Source organism: Cnephaeus nilssonii (assembly GCF_951640355.1).
Source record: "Cnephaeus nilssonii genome assembly, chromosome: 12".
Classification (NCBI taxonomy): domain Eukaryota; kingdom Metazoa; phylum Chordata; class Mammalia; order Chiroptera; family Vespertilionidae; genus Cnephaeus; species Cnephaeus nilssonii.
Genome location: NC_137083.1, coordinates 6117280 through 6137005, shown reverse-complemented (window position 1 = coordinate 6137005; position 19726 = coordinate 6117280). Strand labels below are relative to the sequence as shown.

At 40.7% G+C, this 19726-nt stretch overlaps 1 protein-coding gene across 1 annotated transcript in view; it reads right to left on the bottom strand.

The window, feature by feature from the left end:
* Nucleotides 1-2083: 2083 nt before the first annotated feature.
* Nucleotides 2084-19726, bottom strand: part of DPY19L2 (dpy-19 like 2) — a gene marked incomplete at its 5' end in the record, with an annotated part of 43834 nt that continues 26191 nt past the window's right edge. Inside the window, 10 exons of the mRNA XM_079786832.1 lie at nucleotides 2084-2433; nucleotides 5322-5447; nucleotides 6733-6832; nucleotides 8910-9084; nucleotides 10011-10130; nucleotides 13533-13557; nucleotides 14379-14425; nucleotides 15887-15958; nucleotides 16483-16584; nucleotides 18598-18678. Coding sequence (XP_079642958.1) covers nucleotides 2283-2433; nucleotides 5322-5447; nucleotides 6733-6832; nucleotides 8910-9084; nucleotides 10011-10130; nucleotides 13533-13557; nucleotides 14379-14425; nucleotides 15887-15958; nucleotides 16483-16584; nucleotides 18598-18678 — 999 coding nt within the window. The 3' untranslated portion in view covers nucleotides 2084-2282. The remainder of the gene's footprint in view (nucleotides 2434-5321; nucleotides 5448-6732; nucleotides 6833-8909; nucleotides 9085-10010; nucleotides 10131-13532; nucleotides 13558-14378; nucleotides 14426-15886; nucleotides 15959-16482; nucleotides 16585-18597; nucleotides 18679-19726) is intronic.

Here is a 19726-nt window from a genome sequence, read left to right as displayed (position 1 = left end):
AGGCCGAGCCTCTCGTAGCCACACCGCCCCTCTCCTAGCAACGGCTGCTGCGAACGGGTAAAAATGGTCACCTTTTAAAAAAGAACAAATCTCATTTGTGTTTTTCCTATTTATTATAGAACCTGGGTGTTTGATATACAAAAACTATCAAATACACAGACGTGCTTGGTTGCAAAAACAGAATTCTTATCATATGGGGGCTACAGTCCAGCCTTCCTGTTTCCTGACACAGAATAAAGGCAGGACTGTTTGGAATTCAGAGAGAATCCACCAGGTAACGTGACATTCCCGAACTGGCTGCTCAGTGAGCGGGAGAGCGAGCACAGGATGGAACATCTGTGGAGTCCCTTCACACACTCTTCCTCATCCTCATAATGACCCTTCCCGGTAGGTCCTGTGGCTTCTGATTTACAGGTAAAAAACAGCAGCTCCAAGTCAAGACACAAGACCTAGCTTAGCACAGCGCCTGGCATACAGCAAGCGCTCAATAAATACCTTTTGAATCAAGTGCCAGGATTCAAACTGGGACCCACCTGGTTACAAAGCCCATACGATTTCCACCACATACACTGCCTTGTGTGTGGGACTAGGCAACTGTTTTAAAATGGCTAAGACGTATCATTGCCAAATGTACTTGGTTTCTACCTTCGAGAACAATTTCAGGACGCACACTTGGTCAAGGATGAGGCAAAAGAGAACACACGCAGAGAATCTTCAAGGTTTCTTTTAATTTTTAAACATACATAGCACATGAAAATAACAAATCCATATCAACACATTATATCTACATGGAACATTTCCTGAGTTAGTACAACTTGTCCCATTTTGTTGTTGAATTCTGCCAACTTTAAAAAATGTTTCCTTTGAAAACACCATCCAATGTGTTAATTTCATGAATGTTAGATGTCTCTTTTTCTTCTTTGCCCCACACACCAAAACAAATTATTTGAAAAAGCTAAAATAAAATGCGGCATACTTTCTTAGCTGCTTTATATCCTGTATTAAAATATTTACAACTATAAAAGTTGAAAAATTATTTTATTGGCTTTCCTGTATATAATCTCCTACCTACTGTATGTGAACTAATCTATGGAAGTAAGTCATTTTGTTACCTCAACTACAGAGGACCAAGAACATAAGAGAATTACAAAAATTCCAATATGTTAATTTAAAATAGAAGCACATTAAAAATACTATAGATGTGGCATATTTAATATCAAGCAGAGAGAGTGTTTATGTTTGCATTTAGCAACAATATCTTCAAGATCACTACCCCTTTTCAAAGCATTATTGTTGGGTAGGTTTTATTTTAGGGATAGAATTTATAAACCACCACCTTCCTAGTGCAAACCAAAAATAAATGAGGACTTAAAACATGTTGTTACAAAAGAGGGTGACAAGAAGGAAAGATTACGTCCCATGAACTATGCCCTACAAGGTAAAATGCCTTTGCCTCATTTAAGATCTGGGATCTGAAAATCTCATTTGATAAACCTAACTGGATTTTCTTTTCTGATTATGTCTAACCCAAAATCATGTCATGTGTGATAGCCATCTGTATTTTATCTGGATATTAAAAGAAAAACCACTGGATTCTAAAGACAGATTAATAACTTGTTGAACTTAGGCCGACAACTAACCGGTGGAAAAAAAATACTCATCTGGTTGGATAAAGAAATTCGAGAAGTTCAAAACATTACAAAGTAAGCTGTTTGTTTTTTTTAAAAAAATACTTAAGTTGAAATGATAGGAAGTTATTAAAAGCGATAGAGACCTTTCCTGAAGGCTAGTAAAAGCCGGAAGACATCCCCAATAGTGGCCCGGTTACAAGCAACGTCCCCCAGAGGTAAGCAGTCGTGGTATCGGGACCTGAAGTGTCACTTCAGGAATCGCTTCCGTCTACCCACGTGGTTTCGAGAGTGAACACCAGTGTATCCTGGGACTAGAGAAAATCGGAAGCAATTCACCTCACTGGATTCAAAAGGACATACATATCTTTGATTTATTAAATAATTGTTCTTTCACGTACAATTTTTTAAAACATTAAGATGACCATCTGTCCATGCGGTGTGAAACAATTTAATTACTGAAATGACAAGCTTAACAAGGCTGACATTCGATGGGAAAAAGTGAAATAATTTGCCCTTTAGCAATCAGAAACACTAGATCGTTTTACTGTCTTCTTTGTGAGGGTCCCTTATTAGAGATGGTGGTTTTTACGCATCAAATAAGCCAAAGCGATTGTGTCCGATGCCCGTCTTTGCGCCACGGCAGCCGCCGCCTCAGGCCACCTTCAGCACCCGGTACATGCTGTTCTGGAACACCACGGTGAAGTAGGGCCGGGCGTCCTTGAGCAAGGTGCTGCACAAGGGCGCGTTGGCGGCATTGGAAGGGTCTTCCAAATCCCAGATCTCGAGCATGCTGCAGCCAGGCCTGGAGACAGGGCACAGCAAGCACATTAGCAATGCATCCACAGCCGGAGGACAGAGAGACTAATTTTTCAATAAACTAAAGATTTTAAGGCACCATTTCAAAAAGCGTAAGTTCAATATTTAGAGATTAAAAAAAAAATGTTGCATTTTCACGTTCCACTTAATCAGTATATTACTGAATCTAATAAAGGATCCATATACATTCAGAACTATATATTTAAAAATTCATTTTCAAAATATAAGTCAGTATTTTCTAAATGATATAACCAACCAAACATAAAGCCCATTCGTAGTGGAATGAGGCATTTTTAAGAAGTTAATATAATTCCTGATGAAACTCGTATCCTTGAGCTTAAGGCATGAAAACACAGAACACAAGACCGGGAAGGGAAGCTCTCACGCCAGGTCTGTTCCCCTCGACCCTCTCCCATTTTGGTGGCTCCATGAGTGGACTGCATGAAGTAGTATTTCTCACTAAACAATCTTTTCCTTAGTTACTTGACTATATTTGTAACTAGAGGCCCGGTGCATGGATTCGTGCACGGGTGGGGTCCCTCGGCCTGGCCTGCGGGGACCAGTGGACCTCGGCCTGTCCGGCCAGCACCTCGGGCTCCAGCCCGCTGTCCGCATTGTCGATCCCACACAGCGTGAAGTAGTGCGTGAAGCGGCAGGCGGCCGGGGAGGAGTCCGAGCCTGGGCTGGGTGCTGCGTCACTCCCGCTCGTCCTGACCCACTGCGCCTACCACCCGCCCCCACGGCGCACAGGGGGAGTGTCCGTGGGAGAGGCTCGGGCTGCTGCAGCTGCGCTTGACAGTCGTCAGCCCGGCATCTGGCGCCCGTCTGTCAGCTGAGTGGTGCCTCCGCTGTGGGAGCTCACTGACCACCAGGGGGCAGCTCCTGCATTCAGCATCTGCCCCCTGGTGGTCAGTGCATGTCATAGCTACCAGCCGGTCATCTGGTCATCTGGTTCCTTAGGCTTTTATATATATAGATATCGGTTTTGCAGGTTTTGACTGTCAAATCCAACATCTGGGCCTATTTAAATCAGTTTCTACCAACCTTTTTCCTTAGTATCAGTCACACACTTTTTTTTTCTGGTCTGATAAATTTTGGGTTGTAAACTGGACACTGGAGATTACCAATGGTCATGATTCTGGAATCTGTTTTGTTCTTGTGATGACTGTCAAACTGTACTCAATGAACTTGCCTGGGTCCCCAGGCGTGGGTAGAAGCTATCTCTGCTCAGGATTTTCAGATTCTAGCGATCATTAATCTGTAAGAATTCTTCATAGAAAGTATGTATGTAAGTCCTTCATCAGGATACATACATTGCAACTGTTTTCTTCCAATCTGTGAGTTGCCTTTTCATTTTCTTTTGAGGAAAAGATTTCAATTTTCATGTATACAATTTACTTCTATTTGATGGTTAGTGCTCTGTGTTCTAAAAAATATTTGTAATTTTAGCTTTTACATTTAGTTCTGCAATCTATATCAAGTTAATTTTTGTGTGTGGTACAGTGTGGGTCATAGAACAATTTTCCTTCTATTACAGATATCCAGTTAGATCAGCAACATTCTTGAAAATTCTCCTTTTCACTCAAGTAAAAAATATTATTTTTCATATTTCCTTTGTGGTGTTTTCTTTGACCCATATGTTATCCATACGTTTATTGCCTAGTTTCTATTGTGTACGGATTTACTAAATATCTACTTATTACTGATTTTAATTCAGTTCTGTACAATTTCATACCCTGTAAGTCCACTGAAGCTACCTTCACAGCCCAGCATATCTTCTCTTTCGATGAACATTCCATGTCCCTTTAAGAGGACATGTGGTCTCCAGCTGTTCCCCGTAGTGGTCTACCCAGGCCAACCAGATCAGGGTATCTGATACTGTTTGTTGTTTATATCCTTGCTGGCTTTTTATCTACTTTTCAAAGTAGAGAAAGGCATGTTTCCATTTCCAGCTATGATTGAAGATTTGGGTTGTTTTTTTTTTTCTTTTAGTTCTGCATATTTTTACCTTGTATACTTTGAAGCGCTACTTAGATATATGTAGATTTATAATTATGAATTTTTGGATAAATTAATCCTTTTGTCATCATAAAACACCTATCTCCATGACAATATGCCTTGTTTTGAAGTCTACTTTGTTTTATAAAATTTCAGTTAATGTGATATGCACACACATGAACATTACGATGTTCCTACTTCTTCTTTTGTGAGATGCCATTTCTTCCTAATATTAGATGTTAAAATGGTTTATAAAAATAAGGTACTAAAACTTCTGCACTTAGCTTTTCAACACTATTATAGCCTAATTCCCAATTATCCACAGGAGAAACGAACATGTTCAATGTTGGCTTAATACAACTAAGCACTTCTTAGATCAAGGAGTCTAAAAAAAGCCTCAAGTTACCCAGTAAACATTTTTAATTGTATGATTTTTAGAGATTCAAAATTCATAAATTTAAATACTTTCATTAATAATCTTTTTATTATGTCCTTTTAAGCTATGTGAAACTTTTCTCATAATCTTATAAATCCAATGTAATTCACATGTAATAGCAAATGCTAATATCTCCTCAGCTGTAAATTCAAACCTGTATTTCACACATCCACTAATAAAAATTATCATAAAAACTTTAAAAATATTCATAAAAAACATTTTAAGATAATCCATTAAAATTTTAAAATCAGGAAACTAAAATACCCTAATTTTCTGAAATTAAATTCTACTGAAATGATAATTTACTTTCCTACAAGAAATAATTTTCAATCAAATATTTTAATAAAATTATTTTAGAATAAAAATTCTTTAAGAATCAGGACTACTTTAATAAAGTAAAACCATTGTTGCTTAGAAACATGTCATAGGATCATACTCACTTAGTTCTCACAACACACCACGCCTCTTCTAGAACGTAGTAATTCACATGTAACTGCAACAATTTATCCCTCACTTCTTTTGCAGATTTTCGACTATATGCGCCATAAACTATTTTTGTCCGGGCCCTTTAAATTTAAAAACAGGTTCAAGAAATTTTAATACATGGTAATAGAATGGAGTAAAGAAATATGACCCCCAATAGCAAGAATTATCTGGAGGGTGACAGTTCCCACACTCCTATTCCCCACATGCTAAAACGTACAGCGGTTTGAATCTTGCATGTACTGCTTGTTTATACACCGGTTTAGGGTCTAGAGTTGGAGAGCAGGATGATCCTTCAGAATATAAAATTTGCTTTGGATAATTCATAAAGTAATTACTCTGGTTCATGGAACACATTCCGATAGAGGCTAACCAGAGTGAAAACATAGATTTTAGTAGACAGTTTCATCTACAGCAGCTCCGGAAAGCATAGAGTTGAAGCTGAAGGTAGGGAACAGAACACTCACTCAGTGGGTGCCCAGGGTAGCGGTCAGACAAAGCACCTTCACCGAAGGTTGGGAAGCAGGGATGCGCAACAAAACATGGTACAGTGCGTGGCTTAGCCAGGCCTGGGAGTTTTAGTTGGCATTTATGTATCAGACATTGCTTAGGAGTTCAAGCATATGGGATGCCCAAACTCCACAGCCAGACATAAAGCTTTAGCTAATTTAAAGTTTTACCTTTAACAATAGGCCAAACGTATATGCAAAGGCAAAATTACCCTGACAATTACTAGAATGGTTAAAATAACTTCTGAAAATCAGTCACTGAAGAAAAACATAATTTTCAGATGTCAATGGAAACTCGAGGTCCCAAAACCACTTAGCAAAAGAACACCTTAAATTTTCATAAAAGTACGTAATACAGCAAATTTCATGTACTTTTCCTATTAAAAAAGGCTCGCCATCGGCCCTCAGTAAAGTGGAGAAGGGCTTCTTAAGTCAGGCGGAGGGGCCGTGAGTCCAGAGCAGGGGCTGGGAGAGTGTGGCCAGCTCAGCTCCTGGAGGAGCTCCTGGGACTTGCACACACGTGCACACACGTGCACACACGTGTACACACACACACACACGTGCACGCACACACACACACGTGCACACGCACAGAGGCCAGTCATAAAGATGTGACACATTTTTCACTTTGTAAAAGCTGGCTTTTGCTTGTGTCGGTTCCCAGGGCCCGCTGAGCTTGCTTTGGAGTCCAGAGGCACATGTGATTTCTGGACGGTCAGCGCACATTTCCCAATTTCCAGCTTGGACATGAGGACGAGAGCGTGTGCACGCGTGTGTGCGCGCGCATACAAACTTCTCCCCAGGCCTGAGGGTCAGCACAAGTTGCAAGTGTGTCTGAACTATCCCACCAGCTGCCAACCTCAAGTCTGCGTCCTCGTAATGCGGGTGATTCACGATGGGGCGCAGCGTGGACAGCTTGACACTTGCCATGGTGGGCATGGCGCCCGCGAACACGGCATCTGAGAAACAAGATTGCCTTCCTTAGTGACAGGCCTTGGAGAAAACCGCAAGTTACTCACCTAGCACATGTGAACCCAAATGAGGAACAAGAAGTGCATTTAAGCAATGACCCCTGGCACCATTATTTCTCTTCATTCGATATGGACGGATTGTCCACTGTAGTAACAGCCAGCCTTCGTTAAGGGTCATCCTGGTGCCGGGTTCTGAGCTAAACATTGCTATCGGGGTCACACAGTTAAATTCACACAACTTTACACGGTGGGTTCTATGTGATTCTCAGTCTGTGGACGAGGAAGCTGAGACACAGCAAGGTTAAGCGACTCGCCCAAGACCACACAGCGAGGACATGTCAGAGCCCTCTCACCACCCCCTCACCACAGCTTCCCGCAACGCCAGGCACTGCGCTAAGGTAGAAAGAATCGTGGGATTTCATATCTTGCTCCAACAATTTAACCAGTGAACTGCCACGATATTTTGAATTAAAAAAGGCTTATGGCATACAAATGGTTACAATGCCAGGAACTGGTAGGCTCCAGGGCAAGTCTCGTGGCTCATTTTTAGAAGACTTGTGTGGGCTGTGAACTGTGGTTCTGAGGACCTGTCAGAGGAAAGCCTTGCTTTCTCCCCTTGCATCAGCTTTAAATGTTCATACTCAAGATGTCTTGGTTCCCATTTGATTTTATAATGTATACCCTTGCGGTAATGGCAGGTGTAAATGTACAACCTTTTGTGTAACTCGGGATTCACCAAAGCCCACTACCTGACTTCACTTCCAGTTTCGTCTCTTGGAGACAAAAAGACCAAACACTTACCTTCAGGCACTTCTGTATAAGAAATCATTGTATAAATGATGAAAAATAGTATCATTTTTAATCAGCACAATAAAATCCCCAATAAGAACAGACCTATAAATAACTAAATTGTTTACTTTCAAATATAACCAAGCATTCTAAACATAATTTTGAATTGAAATCTCTTTATACGCCTTCGAAAATATTTAAGCCAATGAAGTAGAAATGTGTATGGATTATGGCAAGATTAATAATGAAAAGCTCCCGGGTTAGAGCCGAGGTTCCCCAGGAGTGATTTTTGTTCCTGGGGACAGCGCCACCTGCTGGAGACGTGTGCGGGAGAGGGGCTGTGGGTGTCCAAAGAGAGGCTGATGCTGAACACTCTGCGATGCACAGGACAAGCCCCCAATGTCAGCAGTGCCAGCCAAAGCCGAGAGGCCCTGGGCTGGAGGCCCCCAAGCCCAGGGCCACCAGGGAGACACTACGTAGCTCTGTCCAGCAAAAGTTGGAACCACTGAGGAGAGATCATCAATGACGGAGAAATCAAGAACATGACAGGAAAAGGCTAGGATATTTTCCTTTAAATATACTGAAGTCTGCCCAGTTGGTGTGGTTCAATGGTTGAGCGTCGACCTATGAACCAGGATATCACGGTTCGATTCCTGATCAGGGCACATGCCCGGGTTGTGGGCTTGATCCCCAGTGTGGGGCATGCAGGAGGCAGCCGATCGATGATTCTCTTTCATCATTGATGTTTCTATCCCTCTCACCTCTCCCTTCCTATCTCTGAAATCAATAAAAACATTTTTTATTATTTTTTAAATGTTTTTATTGATTTCAGAGAGGAAGGAAGAGGGAAAGAGAGAGATACATCAATGATGAGAGAGAATCATTGATTGGCTGTCTCCTGAACATTCCCTGCTGGGGATTGAGCCTACAACCCAGGCGTGTGCCCTTGCCTGGAATGGAACCAGGGACCCTTCAGTCCACAGGCCGACACTCTATCCACTGAGCCAAACAAGGTAGGGCTATAAACATTCTTTTAAAAAGTTACAGCACAAAGCTATGAACAATCCTTAATTCCTGATGTTAATGAAAATTCTTTTTGACGGTTACCTTAGGGCAATTAAAAGAGGGCACAAAACCACTTTTTGAAGAGCTTTGCTTCAGTGAGTACTGTAAGTAGCCTGCTCGAAGTCTGTGCAGGCGTGAATGACTATGTGTGGGTGAATTTTTACATGTGTGTGCATAAAACTTGCTATGCATGTAACTAGCAGCCGCACACCTGGTCTGGTGTTGTATTTGATCCACTCGATCAGTTCCTCCTGAGGCATATTATTAAATTCTCCCAGGATGCTCCACTGACTGCGCAGGTTGACAAAGCCTTGGAGTGACATGACTGTGAGGAGGCCAAAGATGACGTTCTCAAAACGAACTCTGTAAAAAAGCCAGCCAAAGAGCTGAAATGAGAGAAACCGTTTGTCATTCATTCTTCATTTTTAATTTATCTGTAGAATTACAGTATTACCCATGTCCTCTCTTTCCCAGACCACCTCCACCCTCCTCCCGCCTTACATGAAGAGTGCTGTATGGTCAGTAATAACTTCTCCCCCGGCTACTTACACCAACGTGGATTAGCACTTGATGATGCCAAGTGCACTAATAACTTACAGAACTACCATCCCCTACTGTTAAAAACAGCAAGTATTTGGAATTATTGGGTCCAGTTACAAAATGAAGCTCTCTCTCTTCTCTAAAGAAGGAAGGAACCCCGGATCCCTCCAGTACTGATTTCCCCCCAGGGGTTAAGGTCAGCAAATCCCCGGTCTGAAGCATCCTGGGACTACATGCTGTAACGCCTGCCTGCTGTTTACGGACATCCCGAGTAAGGAGGGGAGACCCCGGGAGCACGGACATGGACATTCCTCCAGGAGAAGCAGCACCCGACGTTCCCAAAACGCTCATGATCAAAACTAAGTGAGGTGTTTCTAGAAGCACCTTGGTCTCAAAGTCCCAGCTGTTTGTCTAGCGTCGTGGCCCCCGGGGACCCCCTGGGCCGGCGGCACAGCGCCAGAGCAACCCCACTGCGTTCCTCTCATGGCCGAGGAGCCCCCGGGGCTGGCGCTGATGGGCCAAGACTCTTGCACGGACCCGAACCCCACCCAAAGGGCTTTGTGGGTGGGCCACTGGCAGAGGGGGGCGCGCCTCTCGGGACAATTCCCACAGCGACGTGGAGTTAGTTGCCGTTGCTCCTCCCTGGGGAAGCGGGAACTAACGCTGCGGGGAACACTAGTGCTTTGGGGGCTGGGTTACTCCGCAGTCGGGGTAACGGCACCGCAGAGGCTACAGTTACCATCACGCAGGCAGACCAGGATGGACACCTTACCCGCCGGGAGCATATCAGGGAAGCCATCACACACATGTGAGGAGTCAGAAACAGCTTCAGCCTCATAATTAAGACGGCGAGGGCCGTAAACGCCAGCAGCTGCAACGTGTGGAAAATTAGCTGCAGACACACAAAGCAAAACCACGGCGGTGTCACTTCACAGGCTTTTAAATTAATAAAGTCTATTAAAACTATTATGCTTCATTAGAACAGGAACTCTTAACGTAGCTAGTCTATTAATATTTATTCCTTTATTCAACGAAGAGGAGTTGAATGCCTACTACATGCCAGGTACGGTGCTGGGTGTTGCAGATTCAATAGTGAACAAAACGTCAGCGAGCAATTTCTGCCCTTGTGAGGTTTACGTTTTAGTAAAGAGACCGGAAGCAAAGTAAAAATAAATCTATTATACAGTCTTTTTAGGAAGTGGTGAGCGCGATGGAAGAGACCACGGAGCAAGGGACAGAGACAGGGAGCGGGGGGGGGGGGGGGGAGGGCGGGGTTGAGAGGGGGGGGGGCCACAGGGGAGCGGCTGCGAGAGAAGCAGGACCACCAGGCTGGGCTCAGGGGGAGGGTGGGGCGTGTGCAAGGACCTGCACCAGGTGAGCAAGGGGCGCTGAGAGGGAGAAGCGTGCAGCGCTGCACAAATCCACGTGTCACTCAGACAGCAGCCAACAGCACAGCAAAACACAGCCTGGATCACGTTAAAGCAGAGGGACTGTATAAATACACGGATTCATCAGCAGGACACCCCGTTTTGATTAAGATGGAGTTTCAACTAAGCAAAGGCTTCAAACAAAACTTTTCTAGCGGACACATTCGTTAAAACAGTCACCGATTCCGCACTGGAAAAGCGGACAGAATTAATGCAACCAGAAGTAAATGGCAACTCAACAGTCACGTTCTAACAGTCAAACACATTAAGTGTTAAAGGCAATGAGGTGTTTTCATCTATAAAATTGACAAAGAGTAAATGAACACTAAGTGTTAGAGAGGATGCCAGGAAAGAGATGGAGCGCATGCATCAAGTCCCCGAAGAGAGCCGACCCCTCGGACCGAACGTCCCATTCCAGGGACGGACCTGACGGGAGGAGCCAGAGCACAGAAACGCGTCTGCAAAGGCGGCCACTGCAGTGACCTTTCAGCAGCAAAGCAAACGCCCTAAGCCACCAAAGAGGAACCACTAAGGCACTGCCCTGGCACAGGCACTCGGCCACTCAAAGATCACATGGCAGAGGATTGCTTCATGGCACGGAAAGTGCTCAGAGTGTCAAACTCTGTACATACAGAATGATATGGATGGTGTGTGTGTGCGTGCCTGTGTATGTATGCATACCTGTATACACATTCATGCATGGGGGGCATGGGGGGCAGGGGGCGGGGAGGACAACCTACAAGCATATATGCCTAAGAAGTTAACAGAGTTTATTTCTGAATCGTAATTTTTCTGTGTTTTCCAGAAAATGTTTCCCAAACATTTTCCACAATGTTTAAACTTGTCATTTTTATAAGCAGAAATGCATAATTTATATTTAAAACAGAATTGTGAAACTCTACCCAGAGCTGTTTCTTTCCCTTTTTAAGTAAATTTGTTTAAAAGTGAAATTTGTTACTTATTTGTTCCTAATTATGAGACCCAAAGTTGGAATGTGGAACATTTATTTCAAAATCAATCCTTTTTCCTTTTCTCCTTTTTTTTTTTATATGTAAAATTCCTCTTTGGGCAGAACCAGGGGCCTGGGCGGAGAGAAAGGCAGAACGCTGCGGAATAGTATGCCTCTAAAGAGAGGTGGGTTTTAAGTGCTGTCTGATAAAATATAAAGTGTGGATGAGAAGGCAGAAGGAAAACTTGGAGGAATGTGACATGGCCGATGTACATAAAAGCAGTCACAGTAGGGGGCAGCAGAGTGACGGCTAACCGATAGGGAGGCTGCTCAACACCCTGGGCATGTCCTCCTCGGTCCACAAAACTGGCCACGAACCTCCCTATGTCGTAGCGTCTCTCATCTGAGAAACAGAGATAATAACAGTCCTGACCTCAATAGGCTGCTGTGAGAGTGAAATTGTGAATATATGCAAATGGGGAAGCGCCAAGTGCTGCCTGACTGAGAGCTCTGGAAATGGCCTGCTTGGGCTCAAGTGCAAGCCTTCCTACCAGCTAGCTGGGAGACCTTAGCAAGCTCCTTATTTCTCCCCTGCTCCTCCCCCAAGCACAGAGCTAGCTCGTGTGTCCCAGCCTGCCTGGTCGTCAGGTGTGGCCCTGCACCTGCAGGCAACATGAGCACCTTTTCCAGGCCCAGCCCTCACAACACCCCCCACCCCATCCCCCCACCACCACCACCCCCCACAGCCCCCACAGCCCCCGCCCACACCACACCATCTTCCATGCTCTCTCTCCTTCACTGGCGGGTAGGTGCAGACAAGCACATTGGCCCCAGAAGCCACATGTAGAAATGGCAGAGCCACAGATGGAAGGAATCTGGGTCCTTAGTTCCTGCCAATCAGGACTCCTACTTTTAACTTTAAGTGAGCAAAGGATTAAACTACTACTAAGTTGTGTTAGTGTTTATCTCTTTAACAGGTAGTATCACCTAATTAACATAATTTTATTTGCACAATGGGAATATTATTATGAGAATTAAACAGCAAGAGTACATGGCACATAGTAACTATTCAGAAAAGAGTAGTTGTCATTGTAAGCTATTCCTACTAAGTTCAAATTTAGTTGCCCTCTCTGGTAAATTTGACCTTTCCTGTAAGACTCCTAGTTCTATTAGGAAATCATATGTCCTTTACGTGCCACAAAATAATTTAGCACCGTGTAAAATGCTGCTTTATCTGTTTCATGTCTCCACTGAAAATCTATACACATTTGAGAGGGCGAGAACCCTGCTGTAAAGTCTCTTGTAACCTGTAGCACTACTAAAGCTTGTTAACTGACCATCCCATCTGTGTGGGGCAGGAGCCCCGGCTCCAGTGATAGAGCCACAGGTAACCATCCTGATGGCTGAACTAGCTCAGCGGGCAAAAAGGTAATGTTTGTTATCGTCAAATGAATGCAAAAATAAATGTATGGGGGCAATTTAATTTAATTATGCTCCATGGTCATACATCAACCTTCTGGCTTTCCAATCCTTACTACCGTTCAGATTAAACAGAGCAGATTAAAATGCGGGAAGGACCAGCAGAAATTTACCACCACGGCTGACCCACTCAAGCAGTGCTGATGGTTGCCGGCAGCATGGTTTAGACCAGGGGTCCTCAAACTTTTAAAACAGAGGGCCAGTTCACTGTCCCTCAGACCGTTGGAGGGCCGGACTATAGTTTAAAAAAAACTATGAACAAATTCCTATGCACACTGCACATATCTTATTTTGAAGTCAAAAAACAAAACAGCAAAAACACCCGCATGTGGCCCGCGGGCGGTAGTTTGAGGACGCCTGGAACTTTAGACCTTGGCAAACTGGCCTTGAATTAGAATCGAATACACAAGTCTACCAGAGATGAAAATTAAGGCTTTACCTCACCATGTTCAAGGAGCTGTTTTCTGGAATAAAACAAAAATATTATCTACTTACTAAACGTCCACTTTATGATTACATAAAAATAAACTTTATTTCTTCTTAGATCTTAAAATTTTGATTCTCTCTAAACTACTTAAAAGCATAAAAGGAAATAAATATATTAGGTAAATCAGCAATCTAAAAGGAATGACTTACAGTCATCCTATTTAAGGTGTCTCTTAAGATAAAATAGGTTTTACTAACTGCTGGAGAGTGTACCTCTGAAGGGATAAATTAATAAGAAGACTGTCTATTACATATTCAAACATATACAGTGCATGCAAAACTTTACGTAAACATTCCTGGACTTCAGAACTGTTTTCATTTTTCACAATTATAAACACCATGAACATCCTTGTACGTAAAACTGGGAGCATCTCTGAGTACTTCCTTAGCATAAATTCCTAGAAGTTACTGGGTAAAGTCTATAAATATTTTTACTTCCAAAAAAGTTGTGTAACAAATTTACTAAATATTTACAGCAGAAATGGACTAAATGTTTAGGGCACCTGTGTTCTAGGTACTGTGCAGTGAACACAGAATAAAGAGCACTGATAACTGGCTCTGTCCTCAGAGAGTTCGTATCAGACTCACACAAGAGTATACGACTGCCCATTTTTATGTTTCATTAAAAAGACTAGGTGTTTTAGTTTGATAGCAAAGCTTCACAGGATGTAGAGGCCTTTTAATATGGATTTCCTTAATCATAGTGCTTAAGTTTAATGTCCATTCATTTGAAAAAATGGATGACAGCAAGTCATTTAATAAATATAGTATGATTTAGAAACAACTATGATATTGTTACCTTTGATAAGTGTTTGTAGATAAAACAAATAAAACATCACGGAAAGTCTGTGAATAGAATCAATGAAAGTTTTCTAAGAAATTATTTGACATTTAAAATGCTCTCATTCATTAACATAAACACACCCAATAGCAAGTTGTTGTTTTTTTCATCCTCACCTGAGACTATGCCTTTCCTGACTTTTTTAGAGAGCGAGAGTAAAGGAGAAAGAGAAACATCGAATGGTGGCCTCCCATACACACCACAACTAGCGAACTAACCTGCAAACTGGGTATGTGCCCTGACTTGGAACTGAACCCTCCCACCCCCACCTTTCAGTGCATAGAATGACACTCCAACCAACTGAGCCATCCAGCCAGGGCAAAAGAAGTGTTTTTATTGCCCAAGTCATTTGGTTTTTACCAGTTGTCCCAGTTATTGGGGTTGACCAGTTGTCCAAGCCATTGGGGGTTGACCAGTTGCCCAAGCCATTGGGGGTTGAGCAATTGGCCAAGCCATTGGGGGTTGAGCAATTGTCCATGTTATTAGGAGTTGTCCAAGTCATTGGGGTTGACTAGTTGTCCAAGTCATTGGGGTTGACTAGTTGTCCAAGTCATTCAGGACCTGGATCAGGGGTGAAACTACAGAGATGTGGAGGAGGTGCCTTTCTCACTCATAAATTATTCACATTCTATGTGAAAACAAAGGAATGAGAAACGTGGGAACTGGAACCACAGGGAGAAGATAAGCAATTCGATTCTAAATACCAAAAACTAGTTTCAACAGACCACCCTCGGTAGGGGGCGGGGGTAGAGAAATCACATTGTTATCTGCCCAAAAGTATAAAATAAATATACTAGTATAGTGACTTAAGGCAAGACAACTTGTAAACCATATAAAACTAGTTCAAAATTGCTAAAACTAAGGACCTGCTGTCTTTAACCAGGCTTCCAGATCAACCATTCCGAGACCAAGAAAAACTGCCAGTTTAAACATTATTTCTTCTATAGTGATATGTTCTTTGTTATAAAAACAATGAACACATACAGAATGATTTTTAATGGCTATAAAAATTTCTTCTGTGCATGTCTCCAAATGGATCAAAATTTCTTTGAATGAGCTTTATATTTGAAAGATGAATGCTGTCCTATACTTCACTTTCATAGCATCCGTAACAACTATAATTCTTCAGTCATTTGTGTGGTTGTTTAAGGTCCCCCAGCTTCCACAGGCTTTAAGTTCTAAGGCACGGGCCTTTTTGTCCCATTGTACCTACGATGTTAACATCGTTCTTGCTACATGGTGGGTGACTGATAACATTTCTTTTGAGAGGATACATGAAAATACCTTTTATAATGTGGCTTTCTAAAAAAAACATAATACTAGATTTAAAAAAAAGATTTCAATAAAAAAAAACACGGTTTTTAGGAGGGGAAGAGTTCCTCCTAAAAATAAGACAGAATTCTGAGATATTATCAATCTATTGTAAGTTATTATCTTTAACCCAAAGTGTTAAAAAATTTAAATACCTTTTTTAAGATGAAATAAGTAATCATCATAACAAGTGGAAGCAATAAAGTCCTTATGTATCTCATTGGAGTCTGAAATAAAACAAATTATTCAAAATAGTCATTTCTTAAATTTCAAAGTAAGATTAGTGGTGTCCCTTTGCTGGCAATGTCTTGTTTAAATTTTTTTGTAGTATTTGAGGTATTAACTGAAATAAAACTGAATTTTTAAAAAACCTAAGTAAGAGTTTGGATTTACTTTTTCTGGGTAGTCCCATAGCTCCAACTGACCTATGTTATTACAAGTGACTGAACTGTCTTAACAGTCATTCAGTGTGGCTCACATGACATGTTAAGCTCCCTCCTGGATTGTCTCATTCAACCACCACCAATAACTGTAAGATAGGAGCCCTTGTTTAGTGCTTTTACACAAGAGGAAACAGGTGAGGAAGGCCATGTGATTAGCAAAGTTACTGTGAAAGGTGATAGGGTAAAAGTCGGATGTTTCTGAATGAAAATTTTGAGTTTCAGATTCAAAAGAAAACTTAGGAGCAAAAAATTATCATACCAGTAGAGAAGGAAAAAACAAAACAAAACAAAACAAAAAAACAACATACCGCTTTTTCCATAAAGCCAAATTCAGGAGCACAGGTGTAAATTAAAGTATCGAAATCTGTAAACCTCAAGATTCTCGCGGCTATTAGGTCACTCAGGCGAATCTGGAAGAAAATAGAGTAAAGCAAATTAAAATTATGCCAATAACTGCAGTCAATAACAACTCATTTGATATCATGGTAATGAAAGCTACAGAGCACATAAATCCAGTACCTGGTGTCCCTCTCAAAGGAAAAAAAAAAATACAGTGAATAATACAATGCATGCTATACGCTGAACTATGAAAAAGAAATGTCAAGAGAAATGAAAAGTTGAAAGAGGTCAGAAAAAATAAGCAGAGATGATAATGTAAAGAATGAGCCAAAATCAATATTTGCTGGGCAGAAACCACCATGCAGTTAATCATGAGATTTTATAATCACATCATTTACCAAGGAAAAGCAGTTTCATGTTAAGCCCTTTTACCACACATTGTAAATCATGAACCAATTTTCTATGCGCTGTCATTTTCATCAAGCCTCATGCACTGATTACAACTTTTGGTGCTTCTTGAATTTCTCGGACATATAATCAAGCCATTAAACGTGACAGCTGTCCTTCAGAGGAGTTACAACAACTGCGCATACCACTTGGAGTTCCTTATCTCCAAGGTCTCTAAAATAAGCACTGCCAAGCACCCCTACGTGGGACTCCTGTGTTCTCCGGACTGTTTATCACCTGCGGTCGGGAGACAATGCTTTTCCCACTGCATTCTCGGACGGCCAGATTAAACAGGGAAATAGTTGGTATGGGAACCCTTAATTCAGAGCATTTTACAGAGACAGAAATTATTTTATATCAAGCTTATATGGTTACCTGTGGTTATTCATGGTTCCCATCACCTACCAGGACCGAGGATAAGGGAGAGTTTCCTTTATGGTTCTAATTAACAGCAAGTCTGGTGACTAATAATTTAACCAAAACACGTTAGTTTCAACTCTTTCTCACTGCTGTCACAGAGGAAGTCACTTAGTAAGAGTACCCAGGATATGTGTGTGTGTGTGTGTGTGTGTGTGTACACGCGCGTGTGTGCGTGCATGTGTGTGTAAGATTTGTAAAGAGTCGGTTGACAACATGCAGCGAGGCAGGAAAGAGAAACACAGATGAATCATAGGAGAACTAAAGAAAGTTTATCATAAAATATATACTCCCCTGAGAATAAAAAGTTAAGAACAAAAGGGGAATGAAGAAAATGTGTCAGATACACAAACAGCAGCAGCAAATACTCCTAACAAACCACTATGCAAAGCTAGCAATCGATAGCAAATAAATCCTTACATTCTAAAATTGTACTTAACATGCACATGTATGCATGTTCAATTCTATTAGATAATGACAGCACTTGACCTTTTAGAGAATAAATACCACACTCCCTTCTTAAAGTTGAAGTGATTTCAGCATTAGATAGGGTCTTAATTGAATAGTACTAGGTAAACTTCAGAGTAGATTATTGCAGGATTCAAGCATGTATGCTCATATCCCAACAGTAAGTGCTAAAAATCAAAAGTAAATTCATGCATTGTTTTCTATTCCTTAAATTAATTTTTAAGTAGGGACTTATGTTTTTAAAAGGGCCATTATCAAGGCATTATCCTTAAAACAAGCAGAAATGCCACGCATGAGGGGTAAGTGGTCCATGTATTTTCCAGAAGATAAAAAGATAGCGAACTTTTAAGAAAAAACTTTTAAAAATCAAATCATCTCTTCCATTTAATCCATAATTATGAATAAAAATATTGGTATTTTAAGAGTTCTATGTTTCAAAGCTGAGTATAGACTGCTCATGTGCTAACATCTGCAATAAATGAATATTTAAACAAATAATTATCTGTACTTCAACTGAAATAAACAAATTAACTACTAAACATATTATTAATTTTTTCCCTAGAAGGCTAAGTCAGCACTCATTGATACACATTTTTCTCAGTATTTACTCTACCAATAATTAGCTTGGGGACCTTGAAGAAGGCACTTAACCTATATAAAAATGAAGGGGTAAAAAAATAGTTGGTTCCAAAGTTTCCACCCAGGTATACATGTTTACAAAACGTTTTATGTTTTAACTGGAAAGTACTTACATGATCTGAAACACCTAAGATTTTAGATGTCAGGAATTTCAAAATGATTGTTCCACAAAACCAACCGAAACATTGAATTAGCTAAAGAATAAATAAAATAGATAGAAGTCAGGAACTAAAAATTACCTGGTTAAATATTCAATCATATCAATAAATGCATAGAAAAAAATTTAATCACTCCAAGTACCTCACCTGTACAACCAATGAAGGCTAAAGAATTATATTAGGTTAAGGAAACTCCCTGCTATTTCTACTGTGCTAAGAGTTTTTGCCATAAATGGGTGTTCAATTGTATTAAATTCATTTTCTGCATCTAATGGGATAAGTCACTTTTCTCCTTTAATCTGTTAGTGTGATAATTTATATTTATGGATTTTCCAGAAACATATTTGCATTCCTGGGATGAACCCAATTTGATCAGAATGAGGGTACATAATTATATACAGGTGTTTTCTTTCTTTCACGTGGCCACATGACAGTAAAGAATATTAAAAATAGATTTTAATCAACCATAAGTGACATTTTTTTCATTTTTTACTCTCACTCAATATAAAAATAATAAGAGCTTCATTGTTTTCAAATTTTCCAGTTATGATAGAGTAAGATATGCAATATAATCTTTATTCCACTACCATGAAAGAAATACTTGAGAAATAAAATAGGTTTTTTGTAAGAAAAAGTGTTAGTTCACAAAATATCTTTGCTTTTCCTTTTTGACTGGCTTTTTAAAAGCCAGGACATCTTTTGCATGGTTTTAGATGACCACCATGATTTGTTTCTCCCTTTTGCAAGAGACTGGTGATATAAACTATGCAAATTTCAAAATATAAATACTAGTATGTGCTGAACACTCATTACACCTCAACTTTTCTCTTCTTAGAATTTTGTTTCTTTGAAATTACTGAAATAAAAGCATAACTTTTATTCTTTCCAGTCTAAAACTGAAAATATTTAAAACAATAAATTTGCCGCTGCAAAAGCTTTGACAGAATTCTCTAAATGTCCATAGACACTGTTCTATGTTGTTATTTTTCAATAGTTTATAAATGACATTTTCAATTTCTTTGAATACAATTAAATAAAAACTTTGAATTTTCTGATTTCTTGGTTTAATATTTTAAAAAAACCA